The sequence below is a fragment of the Leucoraja erinacea genome, chromosome 5 (assembly GCF_028641065.1).
Source record: "Leucoraja erinacea ecotype New England chromosome 5, Leri_hhj_1, whole genome shotgun sequence".
Lineage (NCBI taxonomy): Eukaryota > Metazoa > Chordata > Chondrichthyes > Rajiformes > Rajidae > Leucoraja > Leucoraja erinaceus.
This window is the reverse complement of record NC_073381.1, coordinates 42879339-42903780: the sequence shown is the minus strand read 5'-3', so window position 1 is coordinate 42903780 and position 24442 is coordinate 42879339. Positions and strand designations below refer to the sequence as shown.

Here is a 24442-nt window from a genome sequence, read left to right as displayed (position 1 = left end):
CAGAGAGTACTTTTGGTTGCAGAAAAGCTATCATTTCACTATTCTGCGCCATGATTGAACAATGCAAAAATTCCAGAGATTATACATTTACTTATATAATTCTGGACTTGTGGATATATTCTAGTTCAAAACCAAAACACAAACCTTTTTTTTTAAACATTCATATATAGTGGAGCATTGGCCCTGACAGAGCAGCGAGACCCTAAAATCAAAGGAATTAGTAATATTGTGAGCATACTCAGAGTATCTTTTTGTTTCACATTGATTCTATTGATCATAAGTAAAACGGTAAAGTTATTCACCCACTGAATAATGTAGGTAAATTATGGTTTTCAGTGGAAGGAGTGTTTGAGACCTGAACAATAGCGCGGAGGAAGGTAGGTGAAAGATGTTCATAGATTGTTGTTGCTTGAGAAAAGCAGGTAACAGTAACGATGACAGAAGAAAAAAATGTTTTGTGGAGTTTACAATTCCCCCTTAAAGAAGAGTGGTGGGAAGATATGCTTGATAATAAAATCACATTGCAGATGATAGATATCTGCCACAAACAATTATATACTCAATTCCACCTGAAAAAAAATGACAAATACATTTCAAATGCTATGTTAATCAATGTCGTCCCAATGGAACTGGTAGAAATATTCAATTTTAGTTCAGAATTTATTGTAATACTCTAACCTGTGGATATTAGCCTTTCACCATAAACATAAGAATAGCCCAATGATGTAAACAAATAAAAGGAGGGAACAAAATAGCTTTGAAAATTCTTCTGGAACTTAGTATTATTTACAGATTGGTAAGCTACTTCGATTTCCCTGCATATCAGATTCAGATTCAGATTCAGATTCAATTTTAATTGTCATTGTCAGTGTACAGTACAGAGACAACGAAATGCATTATCAGTGGGCAAGTTAATGTACCTGACGTAATAACAATGGGATAATGTAATCCTTCAGAATGTCCACGATCGTTACAAAATAAGCTGGATTTGCCTTTATTTCCTGACTGGGAAATATGGTAAAGATGAGTCAGTTTGGTACATGTCATAGTTCAGTGTTAATTGGATTTTTTTTAACAGTGTCCTAGTACATCGTTGTTTAGTACATCGTATCCTGTGCGTAGTCCTTTTCTGGCTCCATAATCAATAATGAAACGATGGGGGGGAGGGGGCTTCCTTGTTAAATTCTGTATCGTTCCAAACATTAGATCAAATTACACAAATTATCATAAAAAGGCTGATTATATAATAAAACTGTGTGAGCATACTATAGTTTAGAAATACCGTTTGAAAACAGGCCCTTCGGCTCACCACGTCCACATTGACCATTGATCACCTGCACACTAGTTCTATCCTACACACTAGTAACAATTTACAGAAGCCAATTAACCTACAAACCTGCATAGCTATGGAATATTGGAGGAAACCAGATCACACAGATAAAACCCACATGGCCACAGAGAGAACGTACAAGCTCCATACAGGCAGCACCCGTAGTCAGGATCGAACCCGGCTCTCTGGCACTGTAACTCTACTGCTTCCAGTTGCCATAAACTATAAACTGGGATTGGATGACAATTTTGGAAATTTACACCATATCTTTAAAAAAATTGATATTGATAAATAGTGCCTTTAATTTCATTTTCCAAATACTCAAGAAGTTATCAAATTGGAGGGTAAATTTGCAAAGCAAAAACTTCCTGCTAATAAACTCAGTGGAAAAATAATTCAAGTAGTGTTTAACAGGCAGTTGTCTGACACAGTTTGTTGCAGTCAACCCTTAGTCAAAGTAAAATGTATTTGTCACATGCACCAACTAAGGTTCAGTGAAATGAATTTGCAAAGTGGTAATGAATATCAACAAATCTCTCAGAATTACTTGGCTTTGCAATATTGTCCTCTGTAGTCTTTAACTGATTTTGCATTGTCTCAAGTAACAAGAATGGTATAAAATGTATCATATTTGCTTTTCAGAGGAGCGAAATCCATACAAAGAGGTTTATACAGAAAGTTGGTTGGAGCCTGAGGCTGCTCCTTTCCCTCCACCTCCCCCTGCCAAAAAACCAAGAAGAAGCACAGAGAAGCTAAAAGTCAAAGAAATCATAGATGAGCGAACTCGAGGTACAATTTTGTGCTTTCTTGTGATTTTTGTCATGTGTATGTGTAAGATTGCAAGAACTCACATTGTATCAATCCAGAAAGAGGATGAAAAGAAGATTGATATGTTATCCTCAAGAAAGCTTTAAGAGAAATAGATAATATAAACATCTATTTAGGTATTAAAAAACATGTTTATGCAATATTTCTCCTTTACACTCTTATGAAAACTGATACTTTCATAATGGAATATTTGGCTGAAAGTATGTCATTATACATTCACAATAGTAACTTCTGAAAGGTATGTGTAAATTAACTTGAGATCAGGTATGCATCAATTGCACCCTGTCTTGCCTCTTGGATTTCAAACCATTGAACAATGTAGGTTTGAGGCACAGTCACATAGCATGGAAACAGGCTCTTTAGCCCAATTTTCCCATGCCAACCAAATAGCTCATTGATATGCAAAAAAACATTACAATTTTTTTCATTAATATTTTTTTTTCAGAGAGGCTAGTCTTTGATGTGAGGCAAAATAGCAGAAACATTGAAGGTGAGTATATTAGAATTTAATTTAGAAAATGCTTAATATGTCAAATGTAAATCTACCTTAAGCTAATTATTGTTATCTTCACTTTTGGCAGATATCTGCCTTGCCTGTGGAAGTCAAAATATTTCTCTTGAGCATCCACTTTTCATCGGAGGGATGTGCCAAGGTTGCAAGGTAAGAAGCTCTCTTTTTTCCTTATGGTTTATGTTTTTTCTAGCAATGGTTTGGAGCAGCAGTACTGCCAGTATGTGCCATTGTCAGTCTGATAACAATGTGAGCTGTCACTAGGTTCAACCCTATCTTATCAGGGTCTCTCGGGGATGGGACAGCTTGATTTAAAAGTTTGATGGATCAGAAAAACTGGTTTCATAATTGATTTCCCCTTTTTTTGTGACCAGAAGCAGAACAGAAATATCATTAGGAAACTGTTCTTATTGTTGCTCAGGTACAACATTCCTCTTTCCTGTGTGTCTTTTACATTGGATATGGCTGCAGTTCCAGTCGTGAGTGGAACAGAACTTCAGCTTGGAAAATTAATTATTGAGGCTTTTTTAAATAAATGGACTAACAACGTTAAACAAACTCAGCTAATTCTAACTTATGGGGATGGCTGAACATGAACTTTGGCCAATCAGTTTTCAATTGTTAATCAAAGTCAATGGAAAAGAACATTAGGAAAGGAAAATGTATGTATCCCAAATATTCAAAACACCACTCTCAATATCTGCCAAAACAAACAATTGAATTCAGCCAAGTTTTCTCCCAGTTCATTTCATGGTAATCCATAAAAAAAACACAAATAACAAGCTGGAAGTAAAGGTTGTGGGGAAGGAATATTTTTACTTCTGTTCACTCAACCTGCTCTCCACCCTCGGGAACCTATAGTTGCAACTGTTCCTCTATTAAGTTTTTTCTCTACATTGGACTGACTTCAGGTACATCTCTTTGTTTATCTATTTCAATATCTTTTGATTCAAATGCAGATAAGTAACAACTCCAGTGAATATTGTATCTGCTATTTGTACTTAATATGTTAACTTATGTTTGTTGAAGTACAAATCTGTTGAAAATGATCCACTCAAATCTCATATTCATAAAACAACGACAAAATGGATTTGAAGAGGATTGGAACACACAAATCAAAGATGAGGGAAACAACTAATGAAAACTAGCAGTGAATACATTCAAAGCAAATGATTCAACAGCTAGTCAGTATGTGTTATTAGTTTTTTTTTAAAAAGGAGAAAGTAAGCTGGCAAAATTGCTCCAAATATTTTGCCCTTTTAGCCGCCATCTTAATTTCTCCATTAATCTCAATGCATGCCATTGGGAATTATATCTGTAAAATATTAAAATGGAAAAAAGGCTGGGAATTTTCTTGGAGCTATTCTATCTCTGGCCACATAATTTCACAGACATTGTGATGAAAACCTCTTCAACGCTTAAAAATGTGTTTCAGCCTCCAATATCTTTAGCCGAATAACAATAGCAAATTGGGGCAGCTGCAATGGATTTTCAGGCAATTAGTAAAAGTCTTATAAATTAGTTATTTCTTTGTTTTCTTTGAGTATTTAAATATGAGGGCTGAACATTGAGTTTGTGCAGATTGTCAACCCCAACGCTGTTAGCTGAGGAAGTTTAGCTCCAAGTCTCAGCATTCATTGATGTTTGCAGTTTCTGGAATTTCCAGTGTGATTGACATCAATCTGGCCATTCACCCTGTGGTTTTTTGTAGGCCCTGCACCCTCCAGTAGGAAATGACCAAAAATGAAAAGCTCCAGGGGAACAATTTACTGAACAGTGAAAGTAAGCAACATTTTAGAGAGGTTGCTTAAGAACATAAGAAATAGGGGAAGGAGTGGGCCTTTCAGTGAATCGTTTCATTTTACCTGAGGTAATTTAGGTGGCTCTATTAATGCACATTCCAACATATATTTGGTCTGTGATCTGCATCCAACATGTTTGTCAAATCAAAACTTCAAGCAATGACATATGTTTTCATATTTTGTTTTGGTTACACTGGCTGCTTGATACTAATATAGGGTTGCCAACTGTCCCGTATTAGCCGGGACATCCCGTATATTGGGCTAAATTGGTTTGTCCTATACGGGACCGCCCTTGTCCCGTATTTGACTGCTACTGTAGTACAGCCCATGGAGTGCAAGAAGCAGCGCCTCGCCCGTGGCCCCGTCGGTCGGCAGCCCGGCCAGCTGTTCGACCTTCGCTTACCGCCGACACCACCTTCTCATGGCCGATCATCGGTTCATGAGTTGGATGGGATGCCGGACTTTGCGAGCGACGTCACGCGGGCCAAAACTCATAAGGCTGGGCTTTGTTTGTAGTCCATCACCCGGGCCAACTCATCATTCACCCAGCCACGGCCGAGTAGGTCAACAAATTGCCGTTGGGAATTTGTCCCTTATTTTGACCCTTTGTCCCTAATTTGGGAGCGGGAAAGTTGGCAACCCTATACTACAATAAGAAATCAAAATGTATTTTTATGAACGTAAAATTTATGGATTATCCCATTGTTAAAATCTATAGGGAAATACAGATTTATTTATAATAATATTTCTAACATTTATAAAATGTGTACTTGTTGTCTAGGCAACTGAGATAGATGGCAATGCATTTTGGGAGCACTGATGAGGCTAGGCTGTACACTATGAATGATGAAGTATTAGAATATTGAAGAACTGGGGACCCTCTGAGTACATTGATCATTGGAGTTGGCAATGCAGGTAGATAATATTGTTCAGAGGGCATACAGAATACCATCTTCAATAATCGGGTTATTGAATAGAGAAATAGTGTGGTTGTGTTCCAACTTTATGAAACATTGGTTAGACCTCAGCTGGACTACTGCATGTAGTTCTGGTCACCAAGGTATAAGAGGGGTGTGACAGTGCTGGAGGGGGTACAGAGGAGATTCACCAGGATATTGCTTGAAAGGTGGCAGTTCAGTTATGCAGAGATTGGAGAAGCTGGGTGTGTCCTCCCTAGAGCGGAGGAGGTTAAGAGTTGAAATAATGAGATATATAAAATTATGAGGTGTATTGATAGTCGTCTACATGAAACTTTTTCCTGTATCCGAGGTAGATGAATCTAGAGGCCAGGCATTTAGGGTAAAGGGGGGGGGGGGGTAAAGGGGGAGGGGGGGGGGGGGGGGGAGATTCAGAGGAATATGAGAGGAACTACCCACATCTAAAGAGTGATAAATACCTTGAACACACTGAAAGAGCGATGTAAGCTAGGTTCCTGTCAGCATTTAAGAAGTGTTAAGATGAACACTTGAATTGCTTTGGTATGCAGGGTTATGGGTGATGGGGTTATTACACAAGTGTGCCCTGTGGTTAGTGTGGGGGGCAAGGTAGCTCAAATGGCTTGATGGCATTCTGTACTATTTTATGATTCTATGAAAAGGCTTTGTTTAATTTTGTTAAGATTATTTGTCGAAGTTAAAAATTCTGATAAAAGGTTTAAATTAATCATACCAGTTTTACAGCCTTCATATTAAAACTGCACTTAATGGCAAACTACAGGATTATCTTTTGATATGTGTACTGAACAGATTAATTAAGTACAATAGTGATATCTGTTCACATTCCTAAATGATCAAGAAAAATACTTGAAATTCACTGGCATTGAGCTTCTCGTTTTCAGACAGAGATTTCCTAGAGTAAAATGGGCTTGTATGGATGATGCACTTACTTATAGTACTTGATACATACCAAATAACAATAATTTGGTAGCAACACCACTTTACAGCATTGCAAGGTCAAGTTCAGTCATACTTACCAAAGCTTCCTGGCATTGCTCACTCTGACACCAACCAGGTTTTCATCACAGTTTTTGCTCTGCAAATAAGTGATTTGAAGAGCTATACATGAACTTGTAATATCAGCACTCTTCTGCACAAATTCTGGAGGCTCCAGTTGATTCTAAAAATTATTCCCAATTGCTGATCTTTACAGACCCATCTTGACTTTTTTGAAGAGCAGTGTTCACACTGACTGTGGATTACTGAGGTAATCACTGTGGAAAAATGTGACCTTTCGTCACCTCAACCTCAGGTTTCCCAATGTTTGGGTTGTCATTGAACATCACAACCTCAGGAACATTCTAAGTTGGTGGAGCTGATCTATGCCATTAAATAAGAGTTTACTGCTTACGATAATATTACTAGGTTACTGGTTCTCAATATCCAGCAGAATCAATCTCCTCAACTTGTAGCACAGAGGTTGAGGCAGTGTGAGCCTGCCTGACACTTACCAGCACTGCTGGCTTCTCCAAGGTTCAGTCCATCGCAGCCTGCACTTGAGGGGCCCTTCTTCAGAACTCAGAATCCAGAATTGGGTGAGCTTCCACTCACTGTCCAGGCCATGTCCCACCATGAGATGAAGTTCATCACAGTTATTGCGAGGCATTCTTGGAGCACGCGGATTCCTTCATTCTATGGTGGACACAGCTGCGTATCATCATTTGTGGGATAAAGGTGATTTCCTCTGCACTTGGCTTTCCCTGTGCCTTCCTTAGATGCGGGCGATTGGTAGAGACTGCGGTGGATCCTCCCCGGTGTGAACAATGTCCGCCTGCAGCACCGGGGCAGCACCCTCCATGATTCACCAGACAAGATTCCCAATCTCACTGTCCACTGAGAACTCCGGCAACGTAGCAACAGGAGAGCAAATCCCCAACCCAAGGCCTCTATCAATGGGAAGTGGGAAGCATCAGAGGAAGAGGAAGTAAAGGAGAGCCAGGATGAAGAAGACAAGCACCCACAGCAAGGATGAATAGAAGAATCGACCGTTGACAGCACAAAAGCACAACACATTCGTGCTTAATTATCCACAGATTCGCCCGCATATGATGTGTCACCTTTCCAACCCACTCGTAGACATCAGCCTTTACATGTTAAGGATTATTCATTCTCCACCAGCAGCACAAGCATTAGCTGCTTAAAGATATATGTACCCTCGTTACCTGACCATGTATTGCATGCAATAAAACTATGATAGTCTGGCACCCTTGATAATTCAGTGCCAAACCAGCACATTTTCCAGATAATTGGATGTTACCCTTAATAATATTTGTCTTCTTTAATTTCACTTTTTTTACATGTTACACAGAAGTATAATGACATTTCTAGTGAACTCAGTGAGTGTAAAGCAAGCAGGTAATATACAAGGATTCTGGATCTGGCTCCAGATGCCAAACCACCCACATTCCCAATCCCTCGATTCAGGACCCTAGTCCCGGCTCTGGCCACACATCTTGCTTGCCATCTAGTACCCCACCCATCACTGGGCTTTGGACCCTCATGTCTACTACACACTCCCGACCCCCGGCTCGCACTCTGGACTCATGATCGAACCAGATATCAGTCCATCAGGAATTCTGAACAATCTAATCTTGGATTATGGAAGTTTTCTTGTGGTTTCTATTATCTAAGTGGAAACCACTACGGCGACAAACCAAACTTAACAAAAATGTACAAAAAGATGCTCTCCCTTGTGATGACTGCTCAAAATGTAAAGTCCAGATCAGCCTGGGTGTCCTCACTCACTCTTCTTAATATCACTGTCTTTCATGGAACAGGGCTTATTTCAGTCATTTGAGGGCTGCAGACAACGGAATCAGAAACATCATTCATTCCTTCTCTCCAGAGATGCTGCCTGTCCTGTTGAGTTGCTCCAGCATTTTGTGTCTATTTCCGGTGTAAACTCACATCCGCAGTTCCCTCATATGCATTCAGTAGATCTGTTACCAGGAATGCACAAATGAAGCCACAGATTAAAAAATATCATTACAGTTGAACAAGTCCATCTCTGTTGAACTAAAACATTATAGATTAATTCTAATCCTTCAATGGCAGATTATTTACTTCAATAATTGTATAAAACCATTTAATTTTATTTGCAACATCCTAAGACATTGTAAAGTCAGCCTTCCTTTCCATAACTGTGCTTAGTCTGCTTGCAGTGGAGATCCAGCCATGGATGCCAGACAAAGCAAGGCAAATTAGAGCAGAACAAGACCGCTTTGAAAAGGTGATTTCTTAACTGGGACCTTCAGTATGATCATATTGGCAATAATAACATCTCAGTGTCTGACCAAAGTGGTCCATAATGCTGCAATTGCCTGGGAATGAAGCTCTTGGAGTGATACAATGATCTTTGATTCCAGGATTTCATCGTTAGAAACAATGTTCTGACAATTGAGGATGCTACTGTGTATGCAGTTTAAAATGGGATAAAATTAATCTAAGCCATGATTTATTTTTCTCTTTATGCCTCTGCCTCTCAGGAGGATCCACTTACAAATTGATTTCACTCAATCTATTCATTGATTTACAACTACGTAATTCTGATTCTGTATGGGAAGTACCAAGTAAAGCACACACCTACATTTTATGCCCGGCATATATTTTGAACTGCCACACTTTAGAAGCTTCACAATTAGACACTATTGCATGTCTACACATATCTCAATGTGCACCACTACTTTGCCATTGGAGAATCCCTGCAGGAATTCCAGATGGAGATTATCAACAAGATGACATCATAAAACTCTTAAATCTTGATGTTTTATGCCTAACTGTAAATACTTGATTTTGTTATCGGAACAAAGTAACCTCATGGGAAAATAAGTCATTAATTGCATTTGTTTGGCCCCATGTGAATTTGCTTGACCTGCCGCCTGAATTTCTGATCCCCAAAGCTTTTTGCTTTCTAACAGTTAAATTTTCACTTTATTTTTTGTCTGGCCTGGAGTTTCTATTTGGGGTGTAGTTGGTTCTCTCAGGCACAATTTCCATTTAAAGTTATGTTGATTTTGCAAAGTTTTTCTTAAGTTTTGCTGAAATTAATTCACATTTTGCAAACCGTAATATTTGTTTTGACTCAGGAACGCATTGCAGCATTTTGAAAGTATTTTAAAATATTTATAAAGGTACATCTTCATATATTTAACAAGTAATAGTGCCGGTTGATTAATTCTAGTTGTTTACTTCCAGAAAGAGACTGATTTTTTCAACCTGTAAATAATCTTTAAATAATTGATAATTTCATTAATAACTGTTCACAGCCAATAACCATATAACCATATAACAATTACAGCGCGGAAACAGGCCATCTCGACCCTTCTAGTCCGTGCCGAACACGTATTCTCCCCATGTCCCATATACCTGCGCTCAGACCATAACCCTCCATTCCTTTCCCGTCCATATAACTATCCAATTTATTTTTAAATGATAAAAACGAACCTGCCTCCACCACCTTCACTGGAAGCTCATTCCACACAGCCACCACTCTCTGAGTAAAGAAGCTCCCCCTCATGTTACCCCTAAACTTCTGTCCCTTAATTCTCAAGTCATGTCCCCTTGTTTGAATCTTCCCTACTCTCAGTGGGAAAAGCTTATCCACGTCAACTCTGTCTATCCGTCTCATCATTTTAAAGACCTCTATCAAGTCCCCCCTTAACCTTCTGCGCTCCAAAGAATAAAGCCCTAACTTGTTCAACCTTTCTCTGTAAGTTAGTTGCTGAAACCCAGGCAACATTCTAGTAAATCTCCTCTGTACTCTCTCTATTTTGTTGACATCCTTCCTATAATTGGTAATTCACAGGTTGTAACACATTCTAAATGTAAGCAAAGCTATCATAAGGGATAAAAACCTTTGAGGGCTGTTGGGTACCTTCGACATGAGAATAAAAATATTTTTATTGAAGATTTTGTTCGAGGAAGAATGTGACAAAGACCTGATGCATGCTTTCACACAGCTCTCCAAATTAGCTTATGCTACTCACCAATTCATGGTCACATTAAGTGAAATACGATGGGCCCTATTTTCAAAGGTTTGCATTATTTGTTTGCGCAATGACTACTCAGCTTGCAGAGATGCACTGCAGAACATTTGAGAAATTTTCATTTTGAAGATTTTTGGGACGTTTTTTTTAAACTTGCACATCGTTGCACATGGACAAATCAACTTTTTTCATCCTGTTGAATCAAGAAATTATTACAGGAGAATAAATTGAAACAGAAGACAATGTCAGCCCTTCCAAACACCATCAACAGTTGGGAAGATGACCCCTCTGAGTGAGGTTATTTCTTGTGCATTGTTCTGTTTCCCAAGACACATACATATGCCTTGTCATTTGTAAAACAAATTCACTTTTTTTTATTTTAATGTATGTTTCTTGTCTCTGCAGGGCTTGCGACAAGCTAAAACTGGGGTAAGTCATGTTCACGCAAACCTGACAATTTGCGGCAGTTTATGGGATTCAAATGTCGCATCCTCAGTGCGATAATCCCACGGGAATCATCTCCAAAAACTGCGGAAAATCTTTGCAGAAGTTTTTTTGTGCAACTGCAATGCACTGTTCCCCAGAAAATGGGCAAAACAATTATCATTAAATCTTATGCAAATGCAACTTGTGCAAAACAAACACTCTGCAAATAACATTTCAGAACAGCAACAGGTTTGAAAATAGGGCCCGAAGTGCATACTGTGAAAGCTGCAAGGAACGGCAAGTACTCAAAAGTGTTAATGGGGAATATTATGGAGTGGGGGGAGGAAGTACTTAAATATAAGATTACTTCCACTTCCCCACATCGGTGTGTGCCACACAGTATTGGGCTTACAACAAGAGTATGTGAAAACTGGCAATGAGTTCTGGGCATCTTTCATCATAATAGACAGATGTGAAAAGTAAAATGAAAGGGGGAAGTTACTTAATGTGTGTAAAATTCTTCCCCACTTCATGTCTATTTTGCATCTGCTTGTATCAAACTCTGAAACAATTATAGTGGATATTCTGATTACTTCTGAATAGTTTTTTTGCATTAATTTCAAACCTATCACTGTGGGACACACATAAAAAAATATAACCCTTTCCACCACCACCATGGGCATATCCCTTTTAAGAGAATTATTATCTTTTTCAGTCCTCTTTTTTCCTTTCTCTAGGTCTTCGCCCACCATTTCCTGACTGAGAGGACGGGCCGGGAGCCTGTTTCAGGCCTCTACCAATGTCACTCTTTGAGTTGGCTTCTAGGATGTGCTTGAGGGCACCACAGATTTACTTAACCTCCGATTCTCCCTCCCTGCTGGCAAGCACCTTGTCTCTACCTCAGATGCCCCAGCAGGTTAGCAGGCCAGAACCCATATCCTAAAGCTTTGTAAGTGGCATCTGGGTACATAAAAGCCACCAGGCTCTCCCAAGAGAATGCTAATATTTGGGCCGTTATTTATAAATTGCAAGTATAATTTAATGTTAATCTAAGCTTAATGTGGTGGACAATTTTGCAGAGGAATGAGTGAAGCCATTTGAAGATATGCTGCTAGCACTGAGTGACACTGATAGTCCATGAGTCAACACCATTGCACTAGATCACAATGATTTTGAGGTGCACCGAAAGGTTAAAGAAAATGCAACTGATTGCTATGATTGTGAAATTCCTAATGGTGTTGTGGTTGTTTTCAGAACTGCTTCTTGGAATGTGCATACCAGTACGATGATGATGGTTACCAGTCCTACTGTACCATCTGCTGTGGGGGCAGGGAGGTACTCATGTGCGGAAACAATAATTGCTGCAGGTACGAGCCATTTAGTTATACAACGAAAAGGAGAAGAAGAATGCAGATTTCAAAATCAATTTGTTGGACCCTGTTGCAAGGCAATGTTACATGTTATGGCACTGATTGGACCACATCCTTTGTGCTATGTTCAGTTCTTGTTTGTGAGGCAGAGAATACAATTGCTATGCAGAAGGATTAATAAGGATGGTACACTTTCCAAAGCTTGTGACAGATTACTCACGAATATGTCACATCCTTGTGACTACCATTATCCTCACTGTTTGCTACAATTCTGCTTAAAAATGTCATATGAAAATCTGGAAATTTTACCCAACACACCCATATCCAAAACAGTAGTAACCACTAAGAAACACCAATGATTACCATCCTCCTTTCTGAAAACCAACTATTTGCTTTGACTCTGTCTTCTGTTTACAACTGCCACTGACCCATTTATTCTGCAATATAGCCTTAATTTTGTTAACCAACTTAAGTAATGAAACTTTATCAAAAGTCCTTTACATGACCCCCTCTGTAACCTCGTGAAAAAGTTCAGATTAATCAAACACAATTTGCCTATAATTTCTGCAAGTATCCACGTTTATTTTACGTTGAATGTTGTCTCCAAAAGCTTAACCATCATTAATCTTAAAACAATCAGCCTGCAGTTCCCCGGCACATCCTAACACCCCTTATTGAACAAAGGTGCTATGATTCCCATCTTTGCGTCTAGGAACTTCACAATGACTTTCCACAGCCACACATGATGTATCCCATCTGGTCCAGATAACTTACTCACTTCAAGAATATCCAGATATTCTCAATATTCTCCTCTCCATGAGCTACATGCTCCATCTCTTCCATTGTCATTTTTTCCCAGTTCTGCTTGTCAATTCAACAATACCAATCACAAGGATTTGAACTTCCAAAGATGTACTAATCCTGTTCAGCACAACCTTCAATGCCTCTGTGTTGTCAGAATGTTAGTCTTGTAAAATGCACATTATTGTCTAAATAATCATTGGTAAGAAAGACAATAGTGCAGGAGTAGGCCCTTCGAGCCAGCATCGATGTGATCATGGCTGATCATCCACAATCAGTACCCCGTTCCTGCCTTCTCCCCATATCCCCTGACTTTGCTATATTTAAGAGCCCTATCTAGCTCTCTCTTGAAAGTATCCAAAGAACTGGCCTCCACCACCCTCTGAGGCAAAGAATTCCACAGACTCGCAATTCTCTGTGTGAAAAAGTGTTTCCTCATCTCTGTTCTTACCCCTTATTCTTAAACGGTGACCCCTGGTTCTGGACTCCCCCAACATCGGGAACATGTTTCTGCCTCTAGCGTATCCAAACCCTTAATAATCTTATATGTTTCAATAAGATCCCCTCTCATCCTTCTAAATTCCAGAGTATACAAGCCCAGCCTCTCCATTCTCTCATCATATGACAGTCCCGCCATCCCGGGAATTAACCTTGTAAACCGACGCTGCACTCCCTCAATAGCAAGAATGTCCTTCCTCAAATTAGGGGGCCAAAACTGCACACAGTACTCCAGGTGTGGTCTCACTAGGGCCCTGTACAACTGCAGAAGGACCTCTTTGCTCCTATACTCAACTCCTCTTGAAGGCCAACATGCCATTCGATTTCTTCACTGCCTGCTGTACCTGCTTGCTACAAAACTATTATCCCATCATACGCTCTGTGTCCTTCTCACCAACTTCCCCAGCCTCACTTCCTGTTGTCCCACTTGAATTAGCTATTGACATTTCATTTGGCCATGTTGTCCAGATAGATTCGTATAATACAGCATGGGAGTGATTTGAACTCCCAATCAAACAAGGAGTTCATGGTACTGAAAGTAATGAACCATTATATAAGCCATAGGAGGAGAATTAGACCATTTGGCCCATTGATTCTACTCTGCCATTCAATCATTAATTCAACAACAATATAAGAGAGACAGTTTTTAGCCATTACTTGTTGTCATGCCTGTTATGGTGATATGGGCTCAATGAGTTTAATTGTACTGGGAATCATCACTGCTAAATCAGGAAAGTATGACATTATAGAATGAAATGAGAGTAGCAGGTAAAATGGAATGTATCAGAGAGGAAAAATCAGTGCCGCGGCTTGTGATGGTGGTTGAATTTCTCTGTTTAAAAGGTAGAAGAAAATTTGTGTTTTGTGCAATGTGTTTTGTGTGATTACAGCACTCAGTAGTTTGCAGATTATTGTTCATTATTCTCGTCCAGAATAATTGCTGAGAATACTTTATTTATTCTCAAGACTCAAGGCTAATATGTGCGAAAGTGCATTGTGATCTGCAACAATCAATAAACAGCAGAAATGTTTCATTTTTAATTTCTTGTTCATTTAATGAGTAGTTATTACAATTCAGTCTTGACATTTTGAATTGATGTACCCACCGTTTTTTATTTCAATTGTCTTGTGTTTGTTCTTAAAAACTAAGAAAGTCCTAGGAAGTTTTTGCTGAAAATCTTGGCATAGGTGTTTTCTTAACCCACCACATCTGCGGAGACCACCATTCTGGTCACTTTCTCTTGTAGTGATGATATCTGTTTTCTGTTGCTTGCAGATGCTTCTGTGTGGAGTGTGTGGACCTACTAGTCGGACCAGGAGCTGCACAGGCAGCAATTAAAGAAGACCCCTGGAACTGTTACATGTGCAATCACAAAGAGATATTTGGACTGCTAAGACGGAGGGATGATTGGCCAATACGGCTCCAACATTTTTTTGCTAATAACCACGACCAAGAATTTGTAAGTTTTTTTTATGTGTCTTGAAACTCTGCCAACATGTTGTATAACTGAGGTTGATGAAATATTTGAAGGATAGGATGAGATAGAAAAGAAGATCTAGCCTCTCATCAGGTGTTCAGAATAGGGGGTCAGGCCATTCAAGAATGGTATCGGGAGTCCTCTTTACCAACAAGCTGTAGAAATCTGGAACAGGCACCACCGGAGGAATTTCTATGATTGCACACGTAATAACTGAGACAACTTGCTTTCTGGTATGTTAAGATAGTAATGATTGCAGAGGTTTGTAATTATGAAGCAGCATCATGATCTTATTAATGTTGGGTTTGATGAGCTAGGTGCAAACGGACTTGACTCCAAGACTTGTCAACACTACTCTCACCCCTTGTGTGTATCCACCTATCATGGCATCATTTGCCTGGCTTTGTCCTGCCCTCACTTCTCTTCCAGCTTTCTCCCTCGTACTACAATCACTGAAGAAGAGTCCCGATTTGTAACGCCATCTATCCATGTCCTCCAGAGATGCTGCCTGACTTGCTGAGTTACTCCAGCACTTTTGTGTCTTTTATTCTCACCCCAACATGGTTACATTATTTAGCATTCTTCTCGGAAAACAGCATGTCTGGAAAATGTTGTGTAGTGCAGAAGAAACTACTGAACAACGGAGAAGGAGGGGTGGAAGAAAGAGACAGTTGCAAACTTGCAGGCCTATCAATGCACCAAGCATTTGATTATACTTATCTGGATCATTTTTTCTGGAGAATACCTCATCAAAATGTTCATTCTATTCTGCATCAGGAACAAAGGTGACCGCACCCTCAAGGAATGGATGTCCATTGCCGTGAAATGAGCATCCTTCCCCAGCAATAGGTGTCTTATTCGAGTCTAGTCAGGTGTCTATGTGAAATGAGACAGATGTAAATATAGGACTGTGGTGACTGAAACGTCAAGAAGGGTGTGTATGTTTACATAGGTCCCCAATGTTAATCACAATAGATTGTGGGGTGAGGGATTATCCTCTCCCTCCTTGTGCCCTACTGCTTCTGCTGTGCCACTCTCAGCTCGACATCAACTTACCCTAGAAGGGAAGAGGTGTTTTAGTGAGTTTCATATCACCTGTTTACATGAAAGGGCTGTCAAAGTTCAATTAGTGGCAGTTTTTAGAAAGTTGGAAATTGTGTATTGAGTTTGCAGCATTCTACATAACCCTTCATATTTATCTCCTTTCAGGTAGCAAAGTGTGAGAGGGCACATTGGGCATGTTATCATTAAGGTGCCACCAAAAGTATGAAGAAGACTATTTAAAGCCACGTCCCACGGTACGAGTTCATTCCAAGAGTTCCCCCGAGTTTGCCCTGATTCGAACTCGGAGATTTACGGTAATGGCCACTCGTCGGTACTCGGGACTCTCATGGACATTTTTCATCATGTTGAAAAATCTTCACGAATCTTCCCGTGCTTACCTGCCATTAGCGAGTCTTCCCGAGTACCTGCCGTTAGCGTTAAGAGACGTCCCCGAGCTCCGACGTACCCGCTACGTTCATTCTCCGTGCTACCACGAGTTTAATTTTTTTTAAACTCGGGAGAGCTCTTGGAATGAACTAGTACCGTGGGACAGGGCTTTTAGTATATATGCAAATTACGTAAAGGAAAAGAGGAAAAGAAAGATGGGGGTTAGAGAGACAAAATAAAAGCAAAAATAACATGAATACATGAATATTTACATTTACAGATATTATAGCTTACATCTTCAGATTCTCATTATTGGTCATTTCCAAATGCTGTTTGGAGGCACAGGAGTTGCAGATGCTGTAATCCTGAGCAAAAAACAAAGTGTTGGAGAAGCTCAGCAGACCAAGAAGCAATTGTGGAATGAATAGGACAGACAGTTTAGGGTTGGGACCCTTCACTGTTTTTGCTCAAAATGTTGCTTGTATGTTTGTTTCATATGCATCTCTCTCCCTCTTGATGCCTTAATTCCATTGTTTTAATTTGCTTTCTGCACTTGTTCAAACATTCAATTAAGTATTCGCCCTGGCACTTCCTTGTTCAGGCATTTAGCATCTTTATCATTTCTTCAGTCTAATTGGGCAGTAGATTCGTGTTGGTTTTTATGTCTTCACATAAGTCCAAGATGCTTTGTAATGAACATTCAATTATCTGATTACTTTGCAAATGGAGAATTTTCAGTGCACAAGCTTATTTTGCAAATATAAGGAATGGCATGCATAAAACATTGGCCACTCAGAACAAAATCCAAACCTACATGTTTCAAAAGCTGGATTCATATTTAGTCTGAGAACTATCATTATCAGGATGGGCTTGATGTGCTGAATCTTTTTTCATTGGAGATGCTATGCTTTGAAATTATATATAATTTAGGTTTTCAAAATGATGAAAGAAATAGCATGTATTCAGGTGAAATACTTTTTAAGTTAAAGGTAGACACAAAATGCTGGAGTAACTCAGCGGGTCAGGCAACATCTCTGGAGAGAAGGAATGGGTGGCGTTTCAGATCGAGACCCATCTTTAGACATCTGAACCAGAAGTTCGATTTAAACCAGCATCAGCAGTTCTTTCCTATACTTTTTAAGTTTCTTGCAAGTAGACAGAATCAAGAAGCTGAAAGGGAAACTGTATGCCACAGGATATTCCTTCTTTCAAAGATTAATCAGGCACCTTACGTGGGACTATAGAGCCATGAGGGAGGAGCTGGCCAAAGTTGACTGGAAAGATACCCTTGCAGGGATGACAGTGGAACAACAATGGCAGGTATATCTGGGAATAATACAGAAGGTGCAGGATCAGTTCATTCCAAAGAGGAAGAAAGATTCCAAGGGGTGTAAGGGGCGACCGTGGCTGACAAGGGAAGTCAGGGACTATATAAAAATAAAAGTATAACATAGCAAAGATGAGTGGGAAGCCAGAGGATTGGGTAACTTTTAAAGAGCAACATAAGATAACTAAGGAGATAAACTAAGAAGATACAGATAACTAAGAAGGTAACTTCAGCAGCGGCGGCGCAGCGCTGGATTCACCGCAGAGCAGGCAATTCCTAACCTGGATCGCCGTTTGAAGCTCCGGAGTGTTGGGCCTGAAGCATCAACATCGCGGATCTGTGGTTCGTAGAGCTCCCAGCGCGGGCGGCGCTGACTTCAACATCGCGGAGTCCTGGGATCCCTTTGCCGAGGCCTCGCGCAGCCTGTGGACTCCGGGAGCCGCCGTCTCCGGTAGGAAGTGGCCGATTCAGAAAATCCAAGCCGCTGAAGTTGTTCTCCCGTTCCGATGTTGGAGTTCCATCATCCCAGCGAGTGGGCCTGAGCATCGGGCCGCCCGTAGCGGCGACTGCGGCGGGCTCGGGAGGCCCCAACCACGGGTGAACATCAAAGAACATCAGAGAAAGATAACTCACAGTGGGAAACTTTGATTCTGCTGTGTGGGGATGTTTTATGTTGGAGCCTATCGTGTATGTGTTCTTTTTTTATTCGTGTGGCTGTATGGTGACCACACATTTCACTGTAAAAACTGGTACATGTGACAAATAAATGTATCTTGTATCTTGTAAAAGGCAATGCGGGGAGAAAAGATGAGATATGAAGGTAAGCTAGCTAAGAATATAAAGGAGGATAGTTAAAAGCTTCAGTAGGTATGTGAAGAGGAAACAAAATTAGTTTAGACCAAAATTGGACCATTGAAGACTGAAAAGGGGGAATTTAGATTCAGATTCAGATTCAGATTCAACTTTAATTGTCATTGTCAGTGTACAGTACAGAGACAACGAAATGCAGTTATTATGGGGAACCAGGATTGGCACACGAGTTGAACAGATACTTTGGATCCGTCTTCACTAAGGAGGACACAAACAATCTCCCTGATATAGAAGTGGCCAGAGGATCTAGGGTGATGGAGGAACTGAAGGAAATTCACTTTAGGCAGGAAATGGTGTTGGGTAGACTGATGGGACTGAAGGCTGATAAATCCCCAGGGCCTGATGGTCTGCATCCCAGGGTACTTAAGGAAGTGGCTCTAAAAATCATGGACGCATTGGTGATCATTTTCCAATGTTCTGTAGATTCAGGATCAGTTCCTGTGGGTTGGAGGGTAGCTAATGTTATGCCACTTTTTAAGAAAGGCGGGAGAGAGAAAAAATTGAATTATAGACCAGTTTGCCTGACATCGGTGGTGGGGAAGATGCTGGAGTCAATTATAAAAGATGAGATAGCCGAACATTTGGATAGCGACACATTTGGAATTTTTTGATGATGTAACTGAGAAAATGGACAAGGGAGAGCCAGTGGATGTAGTGTACCTGGACTTTCAGAAAGCATTTGATAAGGTCCCACATCGGGGATTAGTGGGCAAAATTAGAGCACATGGTATTGGGGGCAGGGTGCTGACATGGATAGAAAATTGGTTGGCAGACAAAGAGTAGGGATTAACGGGTCATTTTCAGAATGGCAGGCAATGACTAGTGGGGTACTGCAAGGGTCAGTGCTGGGACCGCAGCTATTCACAATATATATTAATGACTTAGATGAAGGGATTAAAAGTAACATTAGCAAATTTGCAGATGGGTGGCAGTGTGAACTGTGAGGAGGATGCAATGAGGATGCAGGGTGACTTGGACAGGTTGGGTGAGTGGGCAGATGCAGTTTAATGTGGATAAATGTGAGGTTATCCTCTTTGGTGGCAAAAACAGGAAGGCAGAAGGTGTCGTTGGGAAAAGGGGAAGTACAATGTGATCTGGGGGTCCTTGTTTATCAGTCCCTTGAGTGTAGGAGCAAATAGGTCCTTCTGCAGTTGTACAGGGCCCTAGTGAGACCACACCTGGAGTATTGTGTGTAGTTTTGGTCTCCAAATTTGAGGAAGGACTTTCATGCTATTGAGGGAGTGCAGCGTAATCACAAGGTTAATTCCCGGCATGGAGGGACTGTCATATGTTGATAGAATGGAGCGGCTGGGCTTGTATACTCTGGAATTTAGAAGGATGAGAGGGCATCTTATTGAAACATAGGATTATTAATGGTTTGGACACGCTAGAGGCAGGAAATATGTTCCCGATGTTGGGGGAGTCCAGAACCAGGGGCCACAGTTTAAGGATAAGGGATAAGCCATTTAGAACAGAGATGAGGAAATACTTTTTCACACAGAGAGTTGTGAGTGTGGAAATCGCTGCCTCAGAGGGCGGTTCTCTGGATGCTTTAAAGAGAGAGCTCTTAAAGATAACGGAGTCAAGGGATATGGGGAGAAGGCAGGAACGGGCACTGATTGTGGATGATCAGCCATGATCATGTCTCCAAATCTGAAGATATCCTTAGTTATGTTATTTGCATGGGTTTATCTGTAAATATGAATTCACATGCACTTTCCTAGAGTTTGAATAGTTGTTTCTGTAGTTGAAGAAAACATACCTGCAAAAGAGGACAACGTTTTTGCCAAAGTGCTTTCTTCCCATATCCAGTGAATGTAGATGGGCTTCTGCATTTTAAGGATGCTGAGAGACCATAAACCCTTTTCCCAGCTAAGTGTCTGAATGCGACATGCTGACATTTCATGTTTCTATCCAATTTTCTTGATTTATATGTTCAAAGGTAATTAAGCTGTATATCGTGGATATCAGCTAAAATCCACTGGTCGTGACATGATTCACATATCCATATCACTTATGATTGCATCGGTGTTCTGGGACCAGGAGAGATCTTCGGAAAAATGCACGCCCAGGAATGTGAAGTTCTTGACTCTTTTCACCATCGACCCATTGATATAAACGGGACTGTGGGTCCCCATCCTACCCCTTCCGAAGTCCACAATCAGTTCCTTGGTTTTGCTGGTGTTGAGAGCCAGGTTATTGTGCTGGCATCATTTGGTCAATCAGTCGATCTCTCTTTTATACTCTGACTCGTCCCCATCAGTGATACGTCCCACAACAGTGGTGTCATCAGCGAACTTGATGATGGAGTTCGCACTATGTCCGGTTACGCAGTCATGCAGAGTGAGTAAAGCAGGGGATGAGCACGCAGCCTTGAGGTGCTCCTGTGCTGATTGTTATCAAGGATGACACATTTCCACCAATACGGACAGACTGTGGTCTGTGAATCAGGAAGTCGTGGATCCAATTGCAGAGGGATGCACAGAGACCAAGTCTGAAGAAGGGTTTCGGCCCGAAACGTTGCCTATTTCCTTCGCTCCGTAGATGCTGCTGCACCCGCTGAGTTTCTCCAGCTTTTTTGTGTACCCCAGATCTGAGAGCTTGATAACCAGCTTGGAGGGGATGATTGTGTTAAATGCCGAGCTGTAGTCAATGAATAACAGCCTGACATATGAGTTTTTGTTGTCCAAGTGGTCCAGAGCGGAGTGGAGAGCCAGCGAGATCACATCCACTGTTGATCTGTTGTGGCGGTAAGCGAACTGCAGTGGGTCCAGGTTTTTGTCGAGGTATGAGTTGATTTGCTCCATGATCAGCCTCTCAAAGCACTTCATCACCACAGACGTTAGTGCCACTGGTCGATAGTCATTGAGGCACGTCACCTTGCTCTTCTTGGGCACCAGTATTATTGATGCCCTTTTAAAGCAGGTGGGAACCTCAGACCTCAGAAGTGAGAGGTTGAAAATGCCCGTAAAATCTCCAGCCAGTTGGTCCGCACAGGTTTTTAAAACACGCTCGGATATACCATCAGGTCCAGGCGCTTTCCGAGGGTTCACCCCTCTGAAGGATCTTCTGAGGTCGGCCTCTGTGACTGTGACTGAAATACCATCACGGCGAATGGGGGCTCGGGAAGGCACATCAGTGTTCTCCTTATCAAAGCGTGCGTAAAACGCATTGAGCTCCTCAGGGAGTGATGCTTCGCTGACATTTGAGCCGCCTCCTGATTTTGCCTTGTAGGAGGTGATTGCATTCAAGCCCCGCCACAGTTGCCGAACATCCGTCTCATCCTCCAGCTTTGAGCAGAAGTCCCTTTTGGCCTTTTTGATGGCCTTACCAAGGTCGTATCTGGACTTCTTGTAGACCTCTGTATCTCCAGACCTGAATGCCCGGGATCTGGTCTTCAGAAAAATGCGAATCTCATGGTTCATCCAAGGCTTCTGGTTAGGAAACACTCGGAAGGTTTTTGTTGGGAGGTTGAAAGTCCTCCACACATTGCTTAATGAAGTCTGTAATGACTGTGGTATATTCATTCAGGTCCATTGCCGAGTCCCTGAACATTGCCCAGTCTACAGACTCCAAACTGTCCTGGAGTTGTTCCTCTGACCCCCCCCCCCTGACCAGCTCTGCATAGTCCTCACCTCTGGGGGTGGCTTTTCAATTGCTGCACCGCTGAATGGTTGGATTTACCAAAGTGAGGGCGAGGGATAGAGCGATAGGCATCCTTGATGGTCGTGTAGCAGTGGTCGAGGGTGTTTGGTCCTCTGGTGCTTCAGGAGACATGTTAGTGGAAGTTAGGGAGCAATTTCTTAAGGTTGGCTTTGTTGAAGTCCCCGGCTACGGTGGTAAATGCCTCGGGGTAAGACGCCTGGTGCTTGTTGACCACGGCGTGCAGCTCCCCCAGTGCCAGACGGACGTCAGCCTGGGGTGGGATGTAGACCGCGGTCAGGATGATGGAGGAGAATTCCCTCGGTAGGTAGAAGGGGCGGCACTTCACCGCCAGATGTTCGAGGTGTGGAGAGCAGGAGTTGGATAGGACTGCCACATCTGAGCACCACGCAGAGTTGACCATGAGGCAGATGCCTGCGTACGGTCCATACGGTGGAAGGAGAACCCTTCAGGCTGGACCGCTGAGTCTGGGGAGCTGGGGGTCAGCCATGTGTCTGTGAAACAGAACACAGAGCATTCCTTCAACTTCCTTTGGTAAAGCAGCCTTGCCCTTAAGTCTTCCACTTTGTTTTCTAGTGACTGTACTTTGGCCAGTAGGATGGTAGGGAGAGGGGGCCGAAGTCCCCTCCGCTTCAGTCTTACTTGTAGTCCTGCCAGACACCATGTTTCCGTACTCCATGAAGCCCTCCTCAGTGTTTAAAGGTACAGTACTTATGAGTCTCCACGAGGTCGGGGATTCCCCTGCGATCGGGAATTCCTTTACAGTCGGCACCTCCAGCTCCGTTGCTGCTGGGAGATGCTGCCCAACGGCCTCGATTCCGGACTCCATGAAGGCCTCCCTGGTGTTTACAGGCACAGTACTTACTATACCTGCGCGCCTCCGCAAGGTCGTGGATTCCCCTCCGTTTGGGGATTCCTTTACTATAACAGCATTTAAAATACATTTGGACATGTATATAGATAGGAAACGTGGAATGGGATATAGGCCAAACACAAGCAAATGGGACTAGCTTAGATGGGGCATCTTGGTCAACATGGACGAGTTGGGCCAAAGGGACTGCTTCGGTGCTGAGTTACTCCAGCAACAGTAGAAAGAATGCCAATCGTTCACATTTTATCAAGAAATCAGCTCATCGATGGGGGATCCACTGGCATAACCTAATGGATCAGTGGATTTTTCTGAAGTATCTTGCAAAATTCTATGAATATTTATGTCTTTACGTTTTCAGGACCCACCAAAGTTGTACGCGCCCATTGCTGCAGAGAAGAGAAAACCTGTCCGAGTACTGTCACTTTTTGATGGCATTGCCACAGGTAGTGTATACAGCCAAGTGCTAACAATGAGTATTTCTAAAAATAATTTTTGATTATTAATAATAATAATAATAATAAATTTTATTTATGGCTGCCTTTCAAGAGTCTCAAGGATTAGAACTAACCTTTTATTTTTGTATCATCTCTAACTCTGCAAGATATTTATTTTGAGTAGAACACACAATCCTATCCATCATTTCAAAAGTTTCACACTTCTACATGAAAGGTATCTAAAATCGTTACAGTTGGAACTGTTGTGTTACTTCTCCTACCCTGCAACCTCAACAGATAAATTTCATAATACCTGTACCCTCATTCACTTGCAGAACTTGTCTCGTTGCTTTCTTTCAGCAGCAATTTACTCTCCTTTAGTGATCATGTAATTATTAATTTTGCTAATTGCCTGTTAATCAGAGGCCTATTTATTAAATGTAATTAATTGGAAAGCTATTGAATCAGAATATTAAATGAATACCAGAGATTAACCAAAGGAAGAGTTACAACAGCAACTCTCACATCAATATTTGCTAATTTTGTCCATCATATTTCGGTGCTGGAATAAAATCTGATGCAGCGAATTCCTCATAAAACACAGACATATACCAACCCAGAACTGCCTCACCTTGAAAGGTTATTCAATTGAAAGTACTTTCTCAGTGAATGCCAGACTGATTCACATCCTCAAGTAAAGCAAACAAAATTTCAGAATATGGTGATGATCTCATTATTTATTTCATCTTTTCAGGTGGTGCATTGCTATTAGCTCTCTGTTTAAAGTAATTGTGCTTAACTTCAGATTGAATTTTACATAAC

The 24442-nt window shown here is 41.3% G+C and overlaps 1 protein-coding gene across 11 annotated transcripts in view; it reads left to right on the top strand.

Moving 5' to 3' along the window:
- Positions 1-24442, top strand: part of dnmt3ab (DNA (cytosine-5-)-methyltransferase 3 alpha b) — a 384047-nt gene that overhangs the window by 313062 nt on the left and 46543 nt on the right. For 8 of the 11 annotated variants that reach the window (XR_008723462.1, XR_008723461.1, XM_055635445.1 and 5 more), the window contains 7 exons: positions 1973-2119; positions 2604-2648; positions 2740-2819; positions 10857-10880; positions 12132-12244; positions 14823-15006; positions 23545-23629. Coding sequence is in view for 9 of the 11 variants with exons in the window: in XM_055635445.1 (XP_055491420.1) it covers positions 1973-2119; positions 2604-2648; positions 2740-2819; positions 10857-10880; positions 12132-12244; positions 14823-15006; positions 23545-23629 (678 nt within the window). In the remaining 2 variants the exon portion in view is untranslated. The remainder of the gene's footprint in view (positions 1-1972; positions 2120-2603; positions 2649-2739; positions 2820-10856; positions 10881-12131; positions 12245-14822; positions 15007-23544; positions 23630-24442) is intronic. The other 3 variants (XM_055635449.1, XM_055635444.1, XM_055635442.1) reach the window with 1 other exon arrangement.